The sequence below is a fragment of the Nomascus leucogenys genome, chromosome 15, assembly GCF_006542625.1.
Source record: "Nomascus leucogenys isolate Asia chromosome 15, Asia_NLE_v1, whole genome shotgun sequence".
In the NCBI taxonomy this organism is placed as follows: domain Eukaryota; kingdom Metazoa; phylum Chordata; class Mammalia; order Primates; family Hylobatidae; genus Nomascus; species Nomascus leucogenys.
In genome coordinates this window covers 40,282,347-40,306,276 of record NC_044395.1, presented here as the reverse complement: position 1 = coordinate 40,306,276, position 23,930 = coordinate 40,282,347, and the positions used below count along the sequence as shown (strand labels likewise).

Below are 23,930 nucleotides of genomic sequence, written 5' to 3'. Positions count from 1 at the left end.
TGTTCTAATTGCTGGGGGTAAAGCAGTGAACACTCAGGCAAGGCTCAAGTGCTTGTGGTGGAACCTTCTGGAGGAAAGAGAAAATAAACAAGTAACTAAAGAAGTAATTTTCTATAGCATATGAGGGCTCATTGTTCAGAATGATATCCAGCATTGTCAGAGGCGTTTGAACTAGAGCAACAACATCTTGAATAGGGGCTGGGTAAAATAAGCCTGAGACCTGCTGGGCTGCTTTCCCAATAAGTTAGGTATTCTAAGTCACAGGATAAGATAGGAGGTTGGCACAAGATACAGGTCATAAAGACCTTGCTGATAAAACAAGTTGCAGTAAAGAAGCAGGCTAAAACCCACCAAGACCAAGATGGTGATGAGAGTGACCTCTGGTTGTCCTCACTGCTCCACTCCCATCAGCACTATGACAGTTTACAAATGCTGTGGCAACGTCAGGAAGTTACCCTTACGGGCTAAAAAGGGGAAGCATGAATAATCTACCCCTTTTTAGCAAATAATCAAGAAAAAGCCACAAAAATGGGCAACCAGCAGCCCATGCTGCTGCTCTGCCTATGGAGTGGCCATTTTTTGATAAACTTGCTTTCACTTTACTCTATGGACTTGCCTCAAATTCTTTCTTGTGCGAGATCCAAGAACGCTCTCTGGGGGTCTGGATTGGGACCTCTTTCTGGTAACAGCATCTTTTATCTTTGCTGGGACCCACATAAAAGAAAATGAGTTTTGTACCATGGGGTAGCAAAGAAGTTCCTTTAACAGGGAGAGTACATGAGGTTGACCTAAGTGGGAAGAGGGCAGCTCAGAGAAGGTGAACTCTATTGAAGCTGCACTATGGCTATCTAAGCTGAGTACTTCCCTACATACATTATCCCATTTTACACTCACAACACCCCCTGTTGAGCTAAGTTTTATAATCCTCTTGTTACAGATAACTGAGAGGTGGAGCTACTCACTTTAGATCACACAGCTCCTCACTGCACAGCAAAGGCTGATTCTACATGTCTTGGACTCCAAGTCTACTGGTTTTCCCTGTGAACCACCTTGAGATTAGGTGGATGAAAGATCAACATTCTAAATATTTAAGCTTCTGTTTAGGATTGCTTAGGTAGTTTCTGGAATAAAAGTAAGAAAAAAGACTATATTGGTGGCTTTCAAGCTTCTTTTTTAAAAGAGCAGAATCTAATTTTCAAACAAAAGTTTATGTAGAATCCCAATATATGAAACAGAATAGAGCAGTCCTGTTGGAGCTGAGTCACTCATGACTCCCCTCACCCACCCCCTCAGGAAGTTCCCCCTCAAAGACTAAGCCCCAATGTCCCAACAACCTTCTCTTTGCCTAGTGAATATTACCATAGTATTAGGCCAGAACAGGGTCTGAACCAATTAGGATGTTACCAAATTTGAATTTTATTACCTCAGGAAATCTCAGCTTTCATACTCCATGTGGGAAGACTTGACTGGCCATGAAGTCTGACAGTAGTGTGGATTGGGGTCATTGTTATTTGAAGCATGAGTTCAGTAAGGGAATTACTGGGGCTGAGTTCAGTGGTTAACAGAAGGCTTACTGTTCCCAATTTTTCAGACTGAGGTCAACAACTCTGAACTTTGTAGATCTTAGGCTTGTTTGTTACTCTTGGTAATGCTCCCTTATTTACAGAGTTGCTAATGAAAGATATCCCTCCATTCCAATCACCCAGCTCTGAGAAAATCAAAAGTTTTAACTGAGTCCTTACTATAGTCATAAATTGGGAGCCCTTTCTTAGGGTAACAAAACAAGAAGCCAAGGTTGAGAGAATCTAACTTCCTTGTTTATCCTGGTAGGCCCCAAGCTGGAGCTGGAAAGACACCGAATATAACTCCACACAATAAGGGCGGAAGTACTGACTTGGGGGAAAGAGGGAAGAGCTTTGCTAATTGAGGAAATATTTCCTTTCCCAGTATGAGCGTAGGCGGTCCTGCTCTCTACCCTCTTCTATATGCTACCTGTCCTTGGAAGAGATGCATGCACTGCTCTAACACATTCCATAATTAAACAGAGTAAGTGGACATGCCTGCAGCTCACACAGAAGGGACTACTGCAAAGGACCCAGGTCTACCCTGGCCACTGACATTAGCGGGCCAGGGATCCTCCCTCACCCCACCTTCTGCATGCTTCTGTAGGGCCTGGGAGCCAGTGGCCATCCCTGACCTGATTGCTGCATTCACTGAGTGTGCTTCTACATCTAATCACTCAGTTTGCAGAATGCATATGGGGGTGATGGCAAGACCAGTGTTATCTGTTGGGCACCATAAGCACAGTGCATAGGGCCCACAGTGCTTTTGGGGGCCCATGAAAATGTTTTAATTTCTTTTAAAATCAAAAGAGAAAAAATTTGGCCAGGCACGCTGGCTCATGCCTGTAATCCCAGCACTTTGGGATGCCAAGGCGGGCGGATTACCTGAGGTCAGGAGTTTGAGACCATCCTGGCAAACATGGTGAAACCTCATCTCTACTAAAGATAAAAAAATTAGCTTGGCATGGTGGCACACGCCTGTAGTCCCAGCTACTTGGGAAGCTGAGGCAGGGGAATCGCTTGAACTCAGGAGGCAGAGGTTGCAGTGAGCCAAGATGGTGCCACTGCACTCCAGCCTGGGCGGCAAGAGTGAGACTCCATCTGTTAAAAAAAAAAAAAAAAAGAAAGAAAGAGACAGAGAGAGAATTTTTTCTTGTAATGGAAGAAAGAGCTCACAAACGAAAGTGCTTAGGGCTGAGGAAGGTCAAAATGACACCACTGGGTCATTGGAATGGGACTTCCTGTTGGAGGTGGATGGATTTTCTTAGGGAAAGAGAGTGCTTATGTGAGGAAGTGCAAACCTAATGGAGAGGAAACTAGGGGAAGAACTAGGGAATAGAAAAGCTCTCTCTTATAACCATTTCCTCCTATTTTATCTTGTACATATAGAAATAATCTTAAATCCTTTCTGGAGCACAATGGGACAAGCAAGCAGATGATGCATTTTGGAAAGATTTCCATTACAATGTTTAAGCAGTTTAACATCTAATGCTTAATGTGAATTTTTCTTTCTCTGAACATATCAATAATATATTTCTCATAATTTGTTTTAAAAAAGAAAGCAAGACTGTTCATGTTACAGATTCAAGAAGAGTAAAAAAGCATAACAACTAAATGCAATGCATTATTCTGACCTAACCATATTCCGGGCCAGAAAAAAAAATTGCTTTTTTGAGGACACTTAGCAAAATTTAACTATGGACTATAGTTTAATCAGTAGTATTTACCCATTTTAAATCTCCCGATCTAGATAATTGTACTGTGGTTGTATAAGGGAATGAAAAAATATTCTTACCCTTAACAAATACAGTAAGTCCTCAATGTTGTCAGTAGATTCTTGGAAACTTCGACTTTAAGCCAAATAATGTATTACGAAACCAATTTTACCATAGGCTAATTGATGTAAACAAGAGTTAAGTTCCTACGGCTTACTTCTGTCACAAAGATATCACCAAACTTCTAAATACAGACTCAAAACACTTCTAATATTAAACATTGAAATGTAAGCTATACATACATTTAAGAAAGATTAATAAAAACAAGTAAGATAATTATTTACCCACATTTTCCAGTTTAGGGTCATGGGTGGCTGGAGCCTATCCCAGCAGCTCAGGGTGCAAGGCAGGAACCCTTCCTGAACAGGACTCCATTCCATTGCAGGGAACACTCACGTCCACACCAACATTCACTTAGACTTGGACCTTGTAGACATGCCAACGAACATAACACGCAGAGCTTTGGGATGTGGGAGGCAATTGGAGTACCCAGATAAAACTCATGTAGACATGGGAAGAATATGCACACTCCAGGGGCCATGGCTGAAAATAGATTTTTTTCTCATCAACATTATAAGGAAATGATGTTGAATGAAGCAACATTATTCAAAGACCTGCTGTGCACACTAAACTAAGAGTCAAAGGTCATGATGTCAACCTCTTTGCAAAATGGACCAGAAAAAAAAAAAAAAATATATATATATATATATATGCACACACACACACACAAAGAAAAAATAATAAGGCAAATATAGCAAAATGTTAATTGGTGAATCTTGGTAAAAGGTTTATGGGCATTCTTTGCGTTATCCTTGCAACTTTTATGTAAATTTGATATATTGCAAACTAAAAAGTTAAAACAATGAGACAGTTCAAAATTAATCCAGTATTATTAAAAGAAGGCCCAATGAAGGTAACACATTGATGCACTAATTCTACAGATGTTGAACCACCTACACCTGTGCCTGAGGAATTAATTTTGTGTTAGCAGGAACCATGGGTATTGTCAAATAAATTAGCTGATGTGAACTGGCCTACACTTGTACATGATCAGGGTCTACCTAATAAAAAATCATTTAAAAAATTAAGTTACAGCCACAGACGAGACTGAATAACTGAAAAACTAATTTTTACAGCTGACCTGCAGGATGAGTTTAGGCAAATCTTTGGACTGTGGCTTCTCATTGATAAAATTTAGACACTAATGCTTGGACATTTAGATACTAATGCTTGGAACCATTACCATTTACAGTATTTCACAGCAGGCATGGAATCTGTTTTAGAATGAATACTATATTTTCCTACTGAACTATGTTAGCTTAAGTTTCCTCCCAAATAAACCTGAGATAAGGGCTTGCAAGTGGGTGGTTTATTTTGGTGACAGCAAGGAACAGGAGAGAGGGCCTGGGAAGAGTGAAATAAGGGAGGATGAAATTCAACTCAAGAATGCATTATCAAGCTCATCACTTCTGTGGCATCTGGTACTTGACCCCACTAGGGACCCTCTGTGAGGCTAAAGAATGCACTGCAGAATTGTCTGCCCAGTGGATGGAAGAGGGAGGATTTATCCACATTCTCCCACCCCTTTTGGCCAAAGGTTGCCCCATGAAGGTGTTAACTTGAGGTTTGCTTCTGTGTCAGTATGGCTGAGTGGGTGTCCTGCTATAGCAGAGAAGCCCTGGACAGAACTGAGAGATATGGGATTCAGTTGAGGTGCGATGCTATCAGGTTACACTGTGTGCAGTTATTGCCATAGCAATGGCTGGAGTTGAAAAGTGGACTGAGAAAAATGTGAAGGAAGGGTGGCATGAGACAAGAGACACCTATGACTAGCAGTATCCTGAGCCAACATGTGCACATGGAGTGATCTGACGCAAGTTCAAAATTATGACACACTGCAAAAAATGTACTGAATTCATTTTTATAAAATTTGTTCACCACACACGATAATAATAATAATAAAAAATTACTCAATTTTTATTGTATGGCAAACGCCATACAAACATCATTATTATTATTTCATTTAATCCTCAAAAGAATCCTTGGGGTAGACATATCTCAGTGATTCTCAACCAGGAGTGACTTGCCCTCCAGGGTACAGTGAGTCATGTCTAGAGATATTTTTGGCTGTTACAATTAGAGGGAATGCTATTACCATCTAGTGAGTAGAGGCGAGAGATACTGCTAAACATTCTGCAAGGCATAGGACAGCCTTCCATAACAGAGAATTTTCCAGTCTAAAATGTGAATACTGCTGAGGCTGAGAAATCCTAGTGTCACTATCCCCACTTTATAGTCAAAGAAACTCAGGCTAAATGAGATTACGTAAATTTCCTTGGGTGAGAAAGCTAGTCAACAATGGAGTTGGGATACAAATTCTGGTCTGCCTGACTTTAAAGCCATGCATACCTGTAACCTTACCGTACTGCCTCCCTACTGATGGAGAACTTTGCTCCTTATTTCAGCTAAAACCAAGTTCTTGTCACATGACCAGGAAAAGTTAGGCATGCAGACACAGTGAAGGGTGAGGAAGCAGAATTTATTGGGCGAGACGGAAAAAAAACTTTCAGCAAAGCGAGAGGCCCCCACCTCACAGATTCATTCCAGGCCACACATAGGAACTGAAGAGCCCAGGCTCCTCCCCACTGCAAGCAGTTGGTTCCAACTTGCTGTGGCTCCAACCCCATTCTCCCAGTGTGCAGGCCAGTCAGAGGTTCTCCAGGGACCCCCCCTTATCTTCCTCCTGCATCTATCACTACCACAGGGAAAGTACACGTGCATTAAAAAAAGCCTATGTGGAAGGCACAGTGTGACTGATTTGTATGTCGGTTATTATAGTAATCATAGAAGAGAGTTGAAAAATGCAGATAATGATTAGAAATCATCAATATTTCTGATTTTATAACACATTAGTATTTGGAAAATCGAAGGGATCTGACTGTTCAAAGGTCTCATGTATTCTTAGCCTTTCTTGTCACTCTGTCATGTTACCACATCAATGCAGGTCACATGAAAAGGAATGTGGTATCAGGAGGTGGTAAATTTGGAAAACATGGGCTGGAGACTATTCTCACATTCAGAAAAAAAGCACAGATTTTCAGAAGTAGATTCCTTGTCCACATTGTGTTTTCTATCTGCCCCTCCTTTGTAACACAGCAGTTTATGATCACTCACAACTTTCAGACTCTTTCATTTTCAAAGAAATCTATTATTATTCATTAGAGTAGCTTCACTGAACCAAGTCCAAGGCTGGCCATCTCTGCCCAAGGCTGGCCATCTCTGCCCAAGGCCATCATTGTCTCTTGCACTTGCCAGCAGTCAGGGTTAATATGTTCCAAGAGAACCTGATGAAAGGGTATTCTGATGGAGAATAAATAGAATGGCAGAGCAGAGCATAACACACAGGCTTTGGGCTTTTTCCTCTAGTAACAGCTGCATCAAAAGTAAGGCAGATCACCTTCTTGGAGGGAGGAGAGTAGAAGAGTGGATACAGTGTGAGCTTTACAGGTTGACAGACTTGAATTGGGATCCCAGCTATATTACATAATGTAGGGCCTTGGGCAAGTCACTTAGTTTGCCTAAGCTTTAATTTCCTAATCTATAAAACTGGGGCAATAATGCCTAGCATACTGTAGGTATTCAATAAACATTAGCTATTATATTTGTTAAATTTTCAGCCCCCAAGTACAGAAAATTGAATTAATCATATTCTTTGATTCTTTTTATATGATTCTCACAGGTCTGTGCAAGTTCTATATTATATTATACTGTCTTTTGCTTTCTCTTTCTCTGCCCCATTCACATTCCTGTTTTATTCCCTTACATAAGTACATAATCTATTGTGTCTGTTCTTGGATATATATGTTTACTTAAAAAATTAGTACATATCCCATATACAGGTGTCCTTAATGTTTTAAAAATTAATGTAATATTTTATCATTGTATAGATCTCAATCTTTTTTTAAGCTTTTCCTTTATTCAGTACAATGTGTTTAAGATCTATCCATGTTGCTAAATATATTTTTAGGTCATTATTCCTGAATGTTAGCCTAGTAACCCACTCCATGTGTCTACCACATTTTACCTACCTGTTGCCCCTTCTGATGGGCACATAAGCTGCCTGCAACTACCTGCCACTCCAAATAATACTCTGATGAACAGCCTGTACATGTGCCCTTATAACTTCAGCACAAGCTTTTCAACAAATCCAGGGCAGTATTTAATAAAATTCTACACACATTTATAATTAAAATAATCTTTGAAAAGTAGGAATAGAAGAAAGCTTTCTTAAGATGATAAGGACTACAAAATAGATATTTATAGCAAATATCAAACAAAATGGAGACCTTTCAGTCTCTTTAAAATCAGAAAGAAAACAAGAATTCCAACTACCATAGTAACCTTCAACATTGCACTGAAAAATCTGAGCAATGTAAGACAAGAAAAACAAATAAAAAGAAAAAGAATGGATGAGACAAAATTATCGTTATTTGTAGATGATATGATTGTATACATACAAATTCAATGAAATCAAAAGACAAGCTCTAAGAACTGAGGAATTCAGCAAGCTTGATAAACAATATCAACTTTACAAAAACCAGTATCATGTGGCTAGACTAATAATTACCAAGTATGGAACATGACAAGAAGATATATTTCACAATAGTAACAAAAACTATGAAATTTTCAAAAGTTAACTCAGTACATGAGACTTTTATGAAAAAAATTAAACTCTATTAAAAGATAAAAAGAAAGACTTGAATAAATGGAGAAATCTAACATTGTAAAGATGTAAGTTCTTCCTAAATTGATCTATATATTGGATACAATGCTACTGAAATTCAAGCAAGATATTTAAAGAAACTTGACGAACTTATTTTTAAATTTATATGGAAGAATAAAGTTTGTGAATAAATAAATCAGTTGGAAAAAATATCAAAAAGCAAAGACTTATCCCACCAGATTCTATGAATAACACAAAGAAATAATGATACAAAGTGTTAAAGTCTTGGTGCAGAAATGGAAGGCACAGACTAGATCTATTTATACATGGGAATCTGTCATTTGCTGGAGGTGGCTTCACAAAGTATTAGAGAAAGTACATGCTATTTAACAGATGATGTCAAGGAAGAATGGCTCACTATATGGAGATAAAGTTGGACTTCTATCTCACTCACATTGTATGTATACTTACATATGTGTGAGTGTAAATTCCTGAAGGATAGAAGATACTTGCTGTGAACAGTAAACTTACGAAGTTAATAAAAAGAAAATATTATATAATATCCTTGTCCTTGTAAACTTAGGACAGGTGGAATTTTCTTTTAAAAAGACCCAAAAAGCACAAATTTAAAAATGGCTGAATTTGACAACATCGAAATTTAGGATTTTGGTTAAAGCATTTCATAGTAAAAATTAACAAGTGATAGATTGGAAGTAGATATTTGCGGATTTGCAATTTTTTAAAAAAAGTTTTCTTCCAAATCACAAAGATGAGACAGTCTACTTTAAAAATGGGCAATGGATGCGACACGCAATTTGCAGAATGGAAAACTCCAAAACTATCACAAGTATGAAGAGGTACTTACCCTCATTGGTGAGCAGAAAATACAAACAAAAAAAAATTATTGTTTGATGCCACCCAATACACATAAGATTGGCAAAAATGAAAAAGCTGGATAATGCCAAATTTGGGGGTGGGGGTGGAAGTAATGGGAAGAAAAAGGAAGTCCTGCACAGACCCACGTGCTCGCGCCAACCCCTACGCCCCAGCGCGCCTTCTCCACCCACGCACGGCCCTCGGACGCATTTCCAGCCCCTGCGTAGGTCGGGGATGCTGGACATCCACCGCCTCCAGGCAGTTTCGCCGTCACAGCCTCGCCATCTGTAGCCAAAGCAAAACATATCCTAACTGAGACTTTGCAGTTCTTGTGGCCACTCTGGGCTCACCGGGAACATGAGTGGAAGGGCCCGAGTGAAGGCCAGAGGCATCGCCCGCAGCCCCAGTGCCACAGAAGTGGGGCGCACCCAAGCCTCGCCGTTGGTGTGTAGAATGCTTATTGCGCATGGTTGCGTTTTCTCCTACCTCTCTCTTTAGCCTGAACAATGCCTTCCTCTGCATGTATCTCCTCCTTTCTGTTATGAAGTAGTGCGTTATCTTTTCTCTCAAGTTTGAGTCTTTCCAAGGTTTCTTCTAACAGTTTTTTCCTTCTAGGGACCTTGTCTGAGTAAGATATTAATGTAGGTGTATTAGCCAGTAAAGAGGACTGAAGACTGGGGACAAATATGTCATTCTCTTCTACTTTCTGAGTTTTAATTTCATGATTTCGTTTTAAATTGCCTTGTAAAAAGTGATGTGCTTTCATAACATGACACGGCATATAATCTAATGCAGTTTTTCTGGCTAATTAGTATATAAAAATAAGTACTCTCACACATGTGGTTTAGATTAAACTACTGTTTCTTGAGCAACCACTATAGAGAAAGCTTGCTGGATTTAGGCAACTAGATTGACCTGCCAATAAGCAACTTTGGAGTGATGTTATTAATACAACTACATATTCTTAGCATTTGGAGCAAATATTCAAATGAATAGTTTGTGGTCCTTATGCCTTTATTCTCATGAAGTGGTCTTCTCTGGACTTTGTTCATTTTTTAGCAGGCCAAGATAGAGTAACTTCTTGAACAAAGAGAAGTAGTTACTATGAAAAGAGTAAATACTAATGGTTCCCTTGGCCTATTTTGTGAACCTGTTTTGGCCCAGTTTATTCATGCAGAGTCATGATCTGAGCTGCTGACCCGGGGCCTCTGTTCATTTTATGTCCGTGGGCCATGGAAGCATGAGGTCCATGTGCATCTGTGCCACATGCCCTCTGGTGAGCTCCCTGGGCACAGGGATCTCATCTCTGCTTCTTTACACCTCCAGCTGTATCTGGCGACAGTTGGTACTAAAATCAAAGTTTGATGAGTGAGGAAAACTATAGCGTGTCCTTATCCTCTTTTCTAGAATGGGCACTCTCTTATCATCCCTGAAGGGTTTTACCTGTTAACATTTTCTTTGCCTAGTTCATGGTAATCTAAAGACCTGACACTGTTCTTAGGATAATCTTTTGGTTTGTGACTTACCATTGTAAATCTGAACAAAACTTTTTTTTTTTTGCCATTTTAGCCTAGATCTGTTGATCTTAGTAACAATGAAGCATCCTCTAGCAATGGCTTCTTGGGAACAAGCAGGATTTCAACCAACGGTAAGTGCAGCTCAGCCTGTTCATTTAGTACCATTCAACCTGAATGGAGCAAGAGGAGCCCTGCCAAGCCTTACAGCAGTAGGCCCACCTCTTGCACATCCCGATTTCCTTCCTTGAAGGATTGCCTTTGTCATGTTCCTTTGGGACCCTTTAACATAGAAGTGTGTGCTGAATTTCCTGACAGTGTTTGGTAGATGGGACTTCACAGATAATAGGAAGCCAGTTTCTGTTTCTTTCTATTCACTGAAGAATTTTGAAAAAATATTTTTAAAATCTTTATGGTGCTATATACGAATACCATTTGATCCAGCAACCCCACTGCTGGGTATCTACCCAAAGGAAAATAGATCATTATATCCAAAATTTATCTGCATTTGTATGTTTATTGCAGCACTATTCACAATGGCAAAGATATAAAATCAACTTAAGCATCCATCGATGGATAATTAGATAAAGAAAATGTGGTATGCATATATAAGAGAATACTACTCAGCCATAAAAAGAATGAAAGCATGTCTTGTAGCAACATGGATGGAATTGGAGGCCATTATCTTTTTTTTTTTTTCTGAGATGGAGTTTCGCTCTTGTTGCCCAGGCTGGAGTGCAATGGCGCAATCTCGGCTCACCGCAACCTCCACCTCCCGGGTTCAAGTGATTCTCCTGCCTCAGCCTCCCAAGTAGCTGGGATTACAGGCATGTGCCACCACACCCAGCTAATTTTGTATTTTTAGTAGAGATGGGGTTTCTCCATGCTGGTCAGGCTGGTCTTGAACTCCCGACCTCAGGTGATCTGCCCACCTCAGCTTCCCAAAGTGCTGGGATTACAGGTATGAGCCACCGCCCCCGGGTGGCGGCCATTATCTTAACTGAAATAACTCAGAAACAGAAAGTCAAATACTGTATGTTCTTACTTGTAAGTGGAAGCTAAATAATATGTACAAATGGACATGGAGTGTAGAATAATAGACATTGGAGACTCGGAAGGTTGGGAGTGTGGGAGGGGAGTGAGAAATTGCTTAATGGCTGCAATGTACATTATTCAGATGATGGTTACACTAAAAGCTCAGACTTCACACTATGCAATATATCCATGTAACAATATGCTCTTATGCCTTAAATGTATATGCATTTTTAAAAAAGCAAAAAAAAAAAAATCTGAATGGCATATAAATGCCAATGCTATTGCTTGGAAGGATGGTAGAAACCTGGTATGCATGTAGCCACTGCTCTCTTTCTTCCCCTCCTGTGGTAAACATCACCATTCAATGGTAGCTCTCTTCACAGCAAAGCCAGATTTGGTCTCAGGATACTTGTCAACATGCAACTCCAAGTCACCACAGTCACACACTGTGAGTTGGCATGCCCCATGTGTTAGTCTGCTAGGGCTGCCCTGACAAAGTAGTACCAACTAGGAGGCTTAATCAGCAGAAATTTATTTTCTCACAAATCTGGATGCTTAAAGTCTGAGACAAGGTGGGGACAGGGCTGGTTTCTTCTGAGGACCCTCTCCTTGGTTTATACATGGCCGTCTTCTCCTTGTGTTCACATGATCTTTCCTTTGCACTTATATGACCTAATTCCTCTTTATTATGACAACAGTCATACTGAATTAGGAACCACCGTAATGACCTCACTTTAACTTAATCACCTATTTAAAGACCCTGTCACCAAATATGATCACATTCTGAGGCACTGAGGATTAAGACATCAGCATATGAATTTTGGGGGAACACAGTGTAGCCCGTGACCCTGAATAAAACCAGTTAGCCAGGCTGGGCGTGATGGCTCACGCCTGTAATCCCAGCACTTTGAGAGGCCAAGGCGGACGGATCACCTGAGGTCAGGAGTTCGAGACCAGCCTGGCTAACATGGTGAAACCCCGCTCCTACTAAAAATACAAAAAATTAGCCAGGCGTGGTGGCGCACACCTGTAATCCCAGCTGCTCAGGAGGCTGAGGCAGAAGAATCACTTGAACCCGGGAGGTGGAGGTTGCAGTAAGCCGAGATTGCGCCATTGCACTCCAGCTTGGGCAACAAGAGCAACATTCCATCTCAAAAAAAAAACAAAAACAAACAAACAAAAAAAACAGTTTAGCCAGGGTCTCTTTTGTTCTGACCCTAGTGTTTTTTATTTTCACAAGCAATTGATTTCTAATAAATGTGGAAGCTCTAAGCATTAGGTTCTCCCAGACTCTGAGGGTCTGGTCCCCCCACCCATCTCATGTCTGACTCTGCTGTTCCTCACTAGGAGTGTTCCAGTCCTGTGTATTTACCCCTGTGATCCAAACACACAAATGAATGTGCAGCCTGTGAGCACAGAAGCCCTACACTGACAGGCCCAGTGCCCTCCATTATTTTCAAACATTATTCTATCCTTGCAAATGTTTTTTCACATCCGCCACACATTTTTTTGTTACTAGTTTTTTTTTTTGATTTAAAAAAATTTTTTTATTTTTTATTTTTTATTATACTTTAAGTTCAAGGGTACGTGTGCACAACGTGCAGGTTTGTTACATATGTATACATGTGCCATGTTGGTGTGCTGCACCCATTAACTCGTCATTTACATTAGGTATATATCCTAATGCTATCCCTCCCCACCTCCCCCCACCCCACAGCAGGCTCTGGTGTGTGATGTTCCCCACCCTGTGTCCAAGTGTTCTCATTGTTTAATTCCCACCTATGAGTGAGAACATGCGGTGTTTGGTTTTCTGTCCTTGGGACAGTTTGCTCAGAATGACAGTTTCTAGCTTCATCCATGTCTCCACAAAGGACATGAACTCATCCTTTTTCATGGCTGCATAGTATTCCATGGTGTATATGTGCCACATTTTCTTAATCCAGTCTATCATTGATGGACATTTGGGTTGGTTCCAAGTCTTTGCTATTGTGAATAGTGCCACAATAAACATATATGTGCATGTGTCTTTATAGTAGCATGATTCATAATCCTTTGGGTATATATCCAGTAATGGGATGGCTGGGTCAAATGGTATTTCTAGTTCTACATCCTTGACGAATTGCCACACTATCTTGCACAATGGTTGAACCAGTATACAGTCCCATCAACAGTGTAAAAGTGTTCCTATATTTCTCCACATCCTCTCCAGCACCTGTTGTTTCCTGACTTTTTAATGATCACCATTCTAACTGGTGTGAGATGGTATCTTACAGTGGTTTTGATTTGCATTTCTCTGATGGCCAGTGATGATGAGCATTTTTTCATGTGTCTGTTGGCTGCATAAATGTCTTCTTTTGAGAATTGTCTGTTCATATCCTTTGCCCACTTGTTGATGGGGTTGATTTTTTCTTGTAAATTTATCTAAGTTCTTTGTAGATTCTGGATATTAGCCCTTTGTCAGATGGGTAGATTGCAAAAATTTTCTCCCATTCTGTAGGTTGCCTGTTCACTCTGCTGGTAGTTTCTTTTGCTGTGCAGAAGCTCTTTAGTTTAATTAGATCCCATTTGTCAGTTTTGGCTTTTGTTGCCATTGCTTTTGGTGTTTTAGACGTGAAGTCCTTGCCCATGCTTATGTCCTGAATGGTATTGCCTAGGTTTTCTTCTAGGGTTTTTATGGTTTTAGGTCTAATATTTAAGGCTTTAATCCATCTTGAATTAATTTTTGTATAAGGTGTAAGGAAGGGATCCAGTTTCAGCTTTCTACATATGGCTAGCCAGTTTTCCCAGCACCATTTATTAAATAGGGAATCCTTTCCCCATTTCTTGTTTTTGTCAGGTTTGTCAAATATCAGATGGTAGTAGATGTGTGGTGTTATTTCTGAGGGCTCTGTTCTGTTCCATTGGTCTATATCTCTGTTTTGGTACCAATACCATGCTGTTTTGGTTACCGTAGCCTTGTAGTATAGTTTGAAGTCAGGTAGCGTGATGCCTCCAGCTTTGTTCTTTTGACTTAGGATTGTCTTGGCAATGTGGGTGCTTTTTTGGTTCCATATGAACTATAAAGTAGTTTTTTCCAATTCTGTGAAGAAAGGCATTGTTAGCTTGATGGGGATGGCATTGAATCTATAAATTACCTTGGGCAGTATGGCCGTTTTCAGGATATTGAGTCTTCCTATCCATGAGCATGGAATGTTCTTCCATTTATTTGTGTCCTCTTTTATTTCGTTGAGCAGTGGTTTGTAGTTCTCCTTGAAGAGGTCATTCACATCCCTGTAAGTTGGATTCCTAGGTATTTTATTGTCTTTGAAGCAATTGTGAGTGGGAGTTCACTCATGATTTGGCTCTCTGTTCATCTGTTATTGGTGTATAGGAATGCTTGTGATTTTTGCACATTGATTTTGTGTCCAGAGACTTCGCTGAAGTTGCTTATCAGCTTAAGGAGATTTTGGGCTGAGACAGTGGGGTTTTCTAAATATACGATCATGTCATCTGCAAACAGAGACAATCTGACTTCCTCTTTTCCTAATTGAATACCCTTTATGTCTTTCTCCTGCCTGATAGCCCTGCCCAGAGCTTCCAACACTATGTTGAATAGGAGTGGTGAGAGAGGGCATCCCTGTCTTGTGCCAGTTTTCAAAGGGAATGCTTCCAGTTTTTGCCCCTTCAGTATGATATTGGCTGTGGGTTTGTCATAGATAGCTCTTATTATTTTGAGATACGTCCCATCAATACCTAGTTTATTGAGGGTTTTTACCAAGAAGGGCTGTTGAATTTTGTTGAAGGCCTTTTCTGCATCTATTGAGATAATCATGTGGTTTTTGCCTTTGGTTCTGTTTACATGATGGATTACGTTTATTGATTTGTGTATGTTGAACCAGCCTTGCATCCCAGGGATGAAGCCAGCTTGATCGTGGTGGATAAGCTTTTTGATGTGCACACATTGTTATGAACAGTGAATGATGAAAATCCTTCATCCTTGGAGGGAAAATTGGAGTTTTATTTATTTATTTTAAAATATATATAACATGAAACTTACGATTTTAATTACTTTTAAATGTGCAGTCTTGGGAGATGAACTTTGTTTATATTGTTGTGCAATCATCACCACCATCCAACTTTAGATCTTTTTTCACCGTGCAAAATGGAAACTCTGTACTCATTAAATAATCCCATTCCCCCCTCCCTCCAGCTCCTGGTAACTGCCATACTATGATAGCTTGAATTTTCAGAAACCATCTAACATCTTTTGAAACCACAAGCAATGGCTTATATGGACAATCTAGTGAGGGTAATAGAATTAAAGATTAAATACATTTTGTGATTTTCCTGGGAAACTTAGACTCCCCTCAGCAGGGGCTGGACAGCATTTGAGCCAGGAGCAGTTCCATGTAGGGTGGTTTCATACAGTGACTACGTAAAAGGCAGTGGTCATGTAGAGTTCTAGAAATTCATGTTACTTTGCAGTAACATTTTGAATTTTTATAAAGTTATTTTCACATGCCAGAAAGTCAGCATCTCCCATACTAATTTAAACAGAAAATACTCATTTGGAAACAGATTTTAATTTCATGTTTTCTAGAAGCTGTCAGTAAGTGATACGCCCTAAGGTGAAACACTGGCTTTTATTCTTATGGGGAATGACCTAGAATAAAAACTGATGGCAGTGTTCCGGGCAATTTCTCTTCTTTTCATTGGGAAATGTCAGATTCATCTTCTTTCTGGGCAGAAGTTGCTGAGGACAGAAGTTAGTCTGTAATCCTTCAGGGTGTTACACAAGAGCTAAGGGCGGGAGAGCTGCCCTCCCTAAATAGGTATGGAGAAGGTAATGGGGAGGGAGGGCTTTCTCCTTAGCCAAGAAGTGGAAGTCTACAATATTACAAGGGCAAGAACTAACTCAAGATCTGTTTTTGTTTTCGTGAGACAGGGTCTCGCCCTGTCGCCCAGGCTGGAGTGCAGGCATGACCATGGCTCACTGCTACCCCCACCTTCTGGGCTTAAGTGATCCTCCCACCTCAGCCCAGGCACATGTCACCACGCCCAGCTGATTTTTTGTGTTTTTGCTAGAGACAGGGTTTCAACACATTGCCCAGGCTGGTCTCTAACTCCTGAGCTCAAGCGATCCGCCCGCCATGACCTCCTAAAGTGCTGGGACTACAGGCATGAGTCACGACATCTGGCCAAGATCTGTTATTTTTAACAAAACGTTCTGTGTTTTCTTCACAATTTTCCGTTTTTAGGCTGAAGACTTCTGTTTCGTCATGAATGGTTTCAGCCATATAGGCAAACTGTATTCAAAACCACAAGTTTGGATTGCAATGCATTCTTGACATAGTAGTTGTAAACAGTATCACTAGAATGAAATATGAGCTGTTACCACATTCTCTTCATGTTTTAGATAAATATGGGATATCTTCTGGTGATGCTGGAAGTACCTTCATGGAAAGAGGTGTGAAAAACAAACAGGACTTTATGGATTTGAGTATCTGTACCAGAGAAAAATTGGCACATGTGAGAAATTGTAAAACAGGTACCCAGTTTTACGTTACTTACTTTTTTAATGTTACCAAATCTTGCTTAAGGAATTTCAAATTCTAGGTCTAAAATAAATAAGTTCATATGTTTGCTTAACAGATATTTACTGATCATCTTCTGTGTTCAAGGCACAGTTAGACGCTTTAATTTTCTAGCCTTAATTTTCTCTTTTATTAATAGAAATAATATCTTCCCCCAAATAACATCTCACTTTTGGAAAAGATTTTCTTCATATACTGGGGTGGGAGTTAAAAAGATGTTTCTTCTCTTTCCCAACATGGGAAGTAATAATCTTTCTGGACTTCAGCTGTAAAAAGAAAGACATAACCTATTTGGGGGATTCTTTACCCAGATTCCAGGCTCACCCATAAAATTGCATGCAAATTGTCAGTATATGTATTTTCTGGGAAGTAGGTCTATTGTTTTCGTTGGATTCTCAAAAGTCTTTGTGGCCACCTCATGAAAGTTAAAACTCACTGATGCGGATCAGTGTTTTCCAAACTTTTTAAACCAAAATAAGAAATACATTATTATCCAGCATACACACGCTGTCCACACACAATTGAAGCAAAAGTTTCATGAAACAATGCATCTCTTCCTTTCTGTTTTATTCTGGACTTTTCATTAAACATGCGATTCACCTCACCTGATTTCGTAACTGCAGCACTAATGGGACCCAGCTGCCATTTGTAAACTATCATATATAGACGATCTTGAAGGGTCTTTCCAGCTCTGACAGTCTAGGTTGACTACTCTTTATTTATATGAGCAGCTAAAATATGTTGCTTTGCCATTTCCTCAGGATCTGGGAGAACAAAAGAGATCTGTTATTTAATTAAAATAGCACAGAGATGTCTTGCTCCTACCAGATATATACCCCAGGTTGAAGCTGAGGAAATACTGAAGCACAGCTGATACCTTGTAGTCCTCACCACCTTGGAGTCTCTGGGTTGCTTTCCTCCATGAGAAAAGCGAAATAGCATCTATTCTATATCATTCTTTGCTTTTCTTTTTTTGGAGACAGCGTCTCACTCTGTTGCCCAGGCTGGAGTGTAATGGTGCGATCTTGGTTCACTGCAGCCTCTGCCTTCCAGGTTCAAGCGATTCTCGTGCCTTAGCCTCCCGAGTAGCTGTAATTATAGGTGTGGGCCACCATGCCCAGTTAATTTTTGTATTTTTTGTAGAGACAGGGTCTTGCCAGGTTGGCCAAGCTGGTCTCGAACTCCTGGTCTCAAGCAATCCACCTGCCTCAGCCTCCCAAAGTGCTAGGATTACAGGTGTGAGCCACCATGCCCAGCCCCTATATCATTCTTTTTTGTAAGACCAAAACCGGATGATTCTCTGTTAGGGGAAGTGAGAAGAACCTCCTTTATACCCTCCTGGATTCTACCCTGGAAGGAGCTTACACCATCCTGATCACTAACTGACTATATCGTGGCCATCTCTGATTTTGTCCTATAGACTTTTAAGATGTGAATAAAAATGTCTGTAGGGGGCTGGAAGTCCCAGAAGCACACATGGCCTCCATGTGTCTGCAGAAAACAGAAGTGCAGAAACGCTGTCTGTTTTCACGTCGGAAAAATGACAGTTCCTTCCTCTCTCCCCAGCCTTTCCCTTAATCTCTGAGCGTCTTCTCTGAGATTGTTTGGTCTAACCACTGATATAACTTTTTCAGAATTTTCAGAAATATGATTAACTTTTGATTACCTAGATTTCCCAGAGGTTGGGGGTTGTATATTCATAGTAAGAACCAGATTGTTTCTTTATAATATGAGAGCAGTATAATTTCAGAGCAGCATCTGAAAATATTACTTGAGCCGATATGAATTGTAGAGAATGAGAGCGGGAAGGCAAGCTTTGAAAGGTGTCCTGGAATGGTTGAGTTCAGATGCTTCTTGTCTCACAAGGACAGGAATGTCAGTGTCTGCTCGTATGTTCTTAAGAGGCCTGCTTCATGCACGATCCCATTTTAGCTCCCAAAGGTGTTATTAGGCTGCAAGTTTTAGGATTTATCCTGTGTCACTGTGCAAAAATCCTTGCTTTAAAGCAACTACTATGCATAGGCAAATACATTTTTAAATGGTGTGATTAATATTAACGTGATGTGATTTCCTGATTAAAAAATTATTTTTTGTTTGTCTTCTTCAGGTTCCAGTGGAATACCTGTGAAACTGGTTACAAACCTCTTTAACTTAGATTTTCCCCAAGATTGGCAGCTATACCAGTACCATGTGACATATGTTCCAGATTTAGCATCTAGAAGGCTGAGAATTGCTTTACTTTATAGTCATAGTGAACTTTCCAACAAAGCAAAAGCATTCGACGGTGCCATCCTTTTTCTGTCACAAAAGCTAGAAGAAAAGGTATAGTATGATTAGTTTTTTCACTGTATATGCGGGTGTGTGTTTATTATATGTGTATACACACACATACACACACACACAGATATATATATGCATATGCAAGGAGATTCCAAAAGGTTTGTGGAAAAATAGAATTAAAAGGTAAGAATTTAAAAAACTACCTTTATTTCTTACCAAGAGTTTTACCAAGGTCAAGACACTTTTATAAGCAATGATATCAGCCATTTAGTCCATCCCTAGAGAACTAAGCGTCCTGGGAATTTAACCATGTCAGTGCAGTCTTTTTTAGCTTATTAACGAAAGAAAAATGGGTGCCCTTTACAGATATTTTAAGATTATAAAACAAAAAAGTCAGAAGGAGCCAAATCAGCAGTAAAGTGGATGCCTAATGATTTCCCATTGAAACTTTTGCAAACTTACCCTTGTTTGTTGAGAAGAATGAGCAGAAGCATTGTTGTGGTGCTCTCCAGGGAAGCTTTCCTGGCCATTTTTCTGCTCAAGCTTTGGCAAAATTTCTCAAAACACTTTCATAATAAGCGGATGTTACCATTCTTTGGCCATCCCGAAAGTCAACAAGCAGAATGCCTTGAGCATCTCAAGAAACTATTGCCATGACCTTTGCTCTTGATGGGTTGGCTTTTGCTTTGACTGGACCACTTCCACCTCTCAGTAGCAATTGCTCTGATTGTGCTTTGTCTTCAGGATCGTACTGGTAAAGGCAGGTTGCATCCCCTCTTACAATATTTTGAAGAAATGCTTCAGGATCTTAATACCATTTATTTAAAATTTTTATTGACGGTTCTGCTCTTATCTGCAGCTGATCTGAATGCAATGAATTTGACAAGTGTCGAATGGAAAGTTTGCTCAACCTTAATTTTTTAGTCAGAATTGTATAAGCTAAACAAATTGAGATGTCTGTGGTGTTGGCTATTGTTTCTGCTGTTCATCTTTGGTCTTCTCAATTAGGGCATGAACAAGATGAATTTTTTTTCCTTGCAAATCTGTATAGATGGTCTGCAGCAGGCTTCATCTTCAACATTGTCTCATCCCTTCTTAAGATGAGTTATCCATTTGTAAACTGCTGATTTCTTTGGGGCATTGTTCCCATAAACTTTTCATTATACATCAATGATTTTGCCATTCTTCTACCCAAGTATCGCCAAAAATTTAATGTCTGTTCTGGCTTCGATCTTAGCAGAATTCATATTGCTCTGACAGGGGCTCTTTTCAAATTGAGGTCTTATTCTTAGTGTCTCACACTGGATCCTGTTAGTATGAGTTTATTTTGGTGCAAAATTTTTGAAATCCATGCATAGTTTTTTTCGTAATACATATTTTCCGTGAACTTTTTGAGGTCCTCTCATATATACTTATATATTTAAGAGATTAGTTGATTTTCATGACAATTGGAATGAGTGACTCACTCCTTTTCCTTTTTCCTGTTCCCTTGCCTGAGAGCTAAAAAAAGCCTTCCTAATTAAGATTTCACGAGTAATTGATTTCTTAATTATGAAGCTGGTGGTCTGGTATTTTAAAAATAAGAGCTGTAAGTGTCCTTGAAATAGGCACCTTAAAAAATAATTCCCAAAGTAGGCAAGACTAAGAAACACCATTTGGCCTATGGCTTCATAACTTTAAATTAATTCTACCTTTTTTTGCTCCTGCACCCTTGTGCCTGTATGTCCAAATAATTTTACATCAATTTTTGATTCTAGAATTGCCATTTATTTAACTACTTTCTCTATCATATGAAACTATGAGTTATTTATATCAATTTTTAAAGTTTTTTTAATGCAACCATTGGAAATAGCTATTGTGTATTTCATATTCCTTTATCCACTTTTTTACACATTTGACATCTTCAGTCCTAAAATAAAGATGGTATGGATGTTTTTAACATACATTTTGTTCTAAAACAATGTTACAATTACTACAAGAAAAAAAGAACCAATTTCTGTGTGAAAAATTAAAACAGAGCATTGGATTAAAATTTTGTGCTTCTGTCCCTTAGAAATCTTAGTCCCTTAGTTCAGCTGTTTGCAGAGTATGGTACCAATAGCTTAGATTTAAATTTTTAGACTTTAGGTAAGTCTTTGTGAATTTCCTCAAGAAATGTGTTTCTTAGCACTCTTGGGCCTTTTGCCTCTTATAAGACCCTGAGATCTATAGGAGCTGCTTGAGTGATTGTTGCATTGGATATGGAACATTAAAATTATACCATGTGGTTAAGTTAATGGCTTAGAAAATCTGGATCTGTAAATTAAGAAACATTTTTATTCATCATGTTTTTTATTGATCCTTCAATTCTTTGTCCTATGACCAGATGCTGATAGCATGCTAATATGGCTTCTCATACTTAAATGATATATTTCAAGTCTGTTGTTACCATTAAAAATGATCTTGTTCTTGTAGATACATTTCTAGCACTAGTTTAGAAATTTAGATATGTTGAAATTATTAAATACTACCCTTGAAGTGTCCAGCTTACTTCCATTGTACCTAAACAGAATGGAGAACATATACTCTACAAATGCTAAGAATATGTCACTGCTACTCATTTCTCATTCAAAATGAGCATGTAGTATGTGTCAAACACCTTTCTGTTGCTGGGGATGGAGCCTAATATGGAGGCAAGTGAGAAAATACACCATAAAAACATGGTGTGACAAATCAGGCCTGTTTATTTTATTTCCCAGATATAGGGGATACTAGGTTTAAACAGAATAGCGTTGTCTTATTTCTTATAAACATATGACCTGTCACCCAGTTACAGTGCAAAAGAAAGTGTCCCAGTGAAGATACTGCTACTCTCACCTTTTTATTTTGATCTTGGTATTGACTGAGGCTTAATTCTGCATCCTCATCATCCCCTACACATGTCCTAGGATGCTTATTTAAGTTGAAACATCTCGGCCACTAGTTGACGCATTGAACTCCTAGGAGTTCCAGGATTCCTGTTCAGCTGCCTCCTAGCCTTCCACTGTCTAGGCCCCATCTGTGCACCTGCAGCCAGACTGGTGTTGCTATTCATGTCCACATCTATTTGCCACTCTCATATACTTATAAAGAGCCTACTCTGAACCTGGCAGCGTGTTGCGACCATGGAGCAAACAAAGATAAATAAAACAGAGTACTTGTTCTCCAAAATTTCAATTTCGAATCAGAGTTCTTTACAAATAAATACTACGTAAGGTAGAATGAAATAAGTGTTATAATAATTAGTATCTTTATTATGCTAACATTTATTGAGCACTGTGTTAAGTACTGTCCTTCTTTGTTCTCCAGGTTATCCCCAACATCTCTCTCTTGAGCAGATCTATACTTTGTGTCCCACGAGTAGCTGCTACCACCACTGCTACTACCAGTTACACCTATCAGATTACATGTGTTGATCACTTACTCTGCCAGGCTCTTTTTTTTTTTTTTTTTTTTTTGAGATGGAGTTTTGCTCTTGTCACCCAGGCTGGAGTGCAATGGTATGGTCTTGGTTCACTGCAACCTCCGCCTCCTGGGTTTCAAGCAGTTCTCCTGCCTCAGCCTCCTGAGTAGCTGGGATTATAGGCACCTGCCACCACACCCGGCTAATTTTTGTATTTTTAGTAGAGATGGGGTTTCACCACGTTGGCCAGGCTGGTCTCAAACTTCTGACCTCAGGTGATCCACCTGCCTCAGCCTCCCAAAGTGCTGGGATTACAGGCGTGAGCCACCACGCCCGGCCTGCCAGCCTCTTTATAGCATGATCTGATTTAATCCTGTCATCACCCTTGGGGCCTAGTGAGGATAAACATCTTGCCCAAGGTTGTCAGAGCTTGATGAAAGGCAAGATTATTTCTAGCAGGACACTTCAGTGAGAGTGATAGTTCCTTGTTTAGGATTTTGATCAGTGAGGTGGACAGTGGGAAATATGGGATTCCTAGACAGAAGAGGCAAACATGCAATGATGGGAAGTGAGGGCCATATTTTAGAAACTTTCACTCATTCAGGTCTAGCCAGGAAGGTGTGGAAGTTGTGATTTCAAAGGTAAAGAGAACTTTAAATGTCCTGTCAAGGAACAGAAACTCTTCCATGGATCACTGAAGACTTTGAGAGAGCATTTCTATGGCAGCTGTGTTAAATTACAGTTACTCTGATCACATCCTATTGAATGGTTTACAGAAGGAGATGGGAATAGTAAACTGACACTGAAATAGTGTAGGCAGGGTGTCAAAAGGGCTTGAAAAGAGATACAAAGTGCTGCTATTTATTTGAATTCCTGAGTGCCTGTGCAATGGATGGAAATAAAATCAATGCATTATTTCATTTAATCGTCACAACCCTGTGACTTTAGTTAGACTCAGTACCAGAAAGGTGTTCCACATCACACCAGCTGTAAGAGGCAGAAGACCAGGGTCCATCCAATTCCACATCATGTGCTCTTAAGCACTGTGGTAAGTAATGGTATTGGAACAGCTGAGATAGATCAGAGACATTCCTGGTGTAGATACAGTAAGACTTGCCATCTGATTAGATTGTGAATTGAGGAGGAGATGTGAAAGTTTACTCTGAGATTA

The 23,930-nt window shown here is 39.6% G+C and overlaps 2 protein-coding genes across 2 annotated transcripts in view; one reads left to right on the top strand and one right to left on the bottom strand.

The window, feature by feature from the left end:
• Positions 1-23,930, bottom strand: part of MRE11 (MRE11 homolog, double strand break repair nuclease) — a 336,343-nt gene that overhangs the window by 151,299 nt on the left and 161,114 nt on the right. The gene's annotated exons all lie outside the window — the stretch shown is intronic.
• Positions 9,083-23,930, top strand: part of PIWIL4 (piwi like RNA-mediated gene silencing 4) — a 55,531-nt gene continuing 40,683 nt past the window's right edge. The window contains exons 1-4 of the mRNA XM_030794529.1: positions 9,083-9,380; positions 10,506-10,584; positions 16,881-17,012; positions 19,166-19,380. Of these exons, the coding sequence (XP_030650389.1) occupies positions 9,294-9,380; positions 10,506-10,584; positions 16,881-17,012; positions 19,166-19,380 (513 nt within the window). The 5' untranslated portion in view covers positions 9,083-9,293. The remainder of the gene's footprint in view (positions 9,381-10,505; positions 10,585-16,880; positions 17,013-19,165; positions 19,381-23,930) is intronic.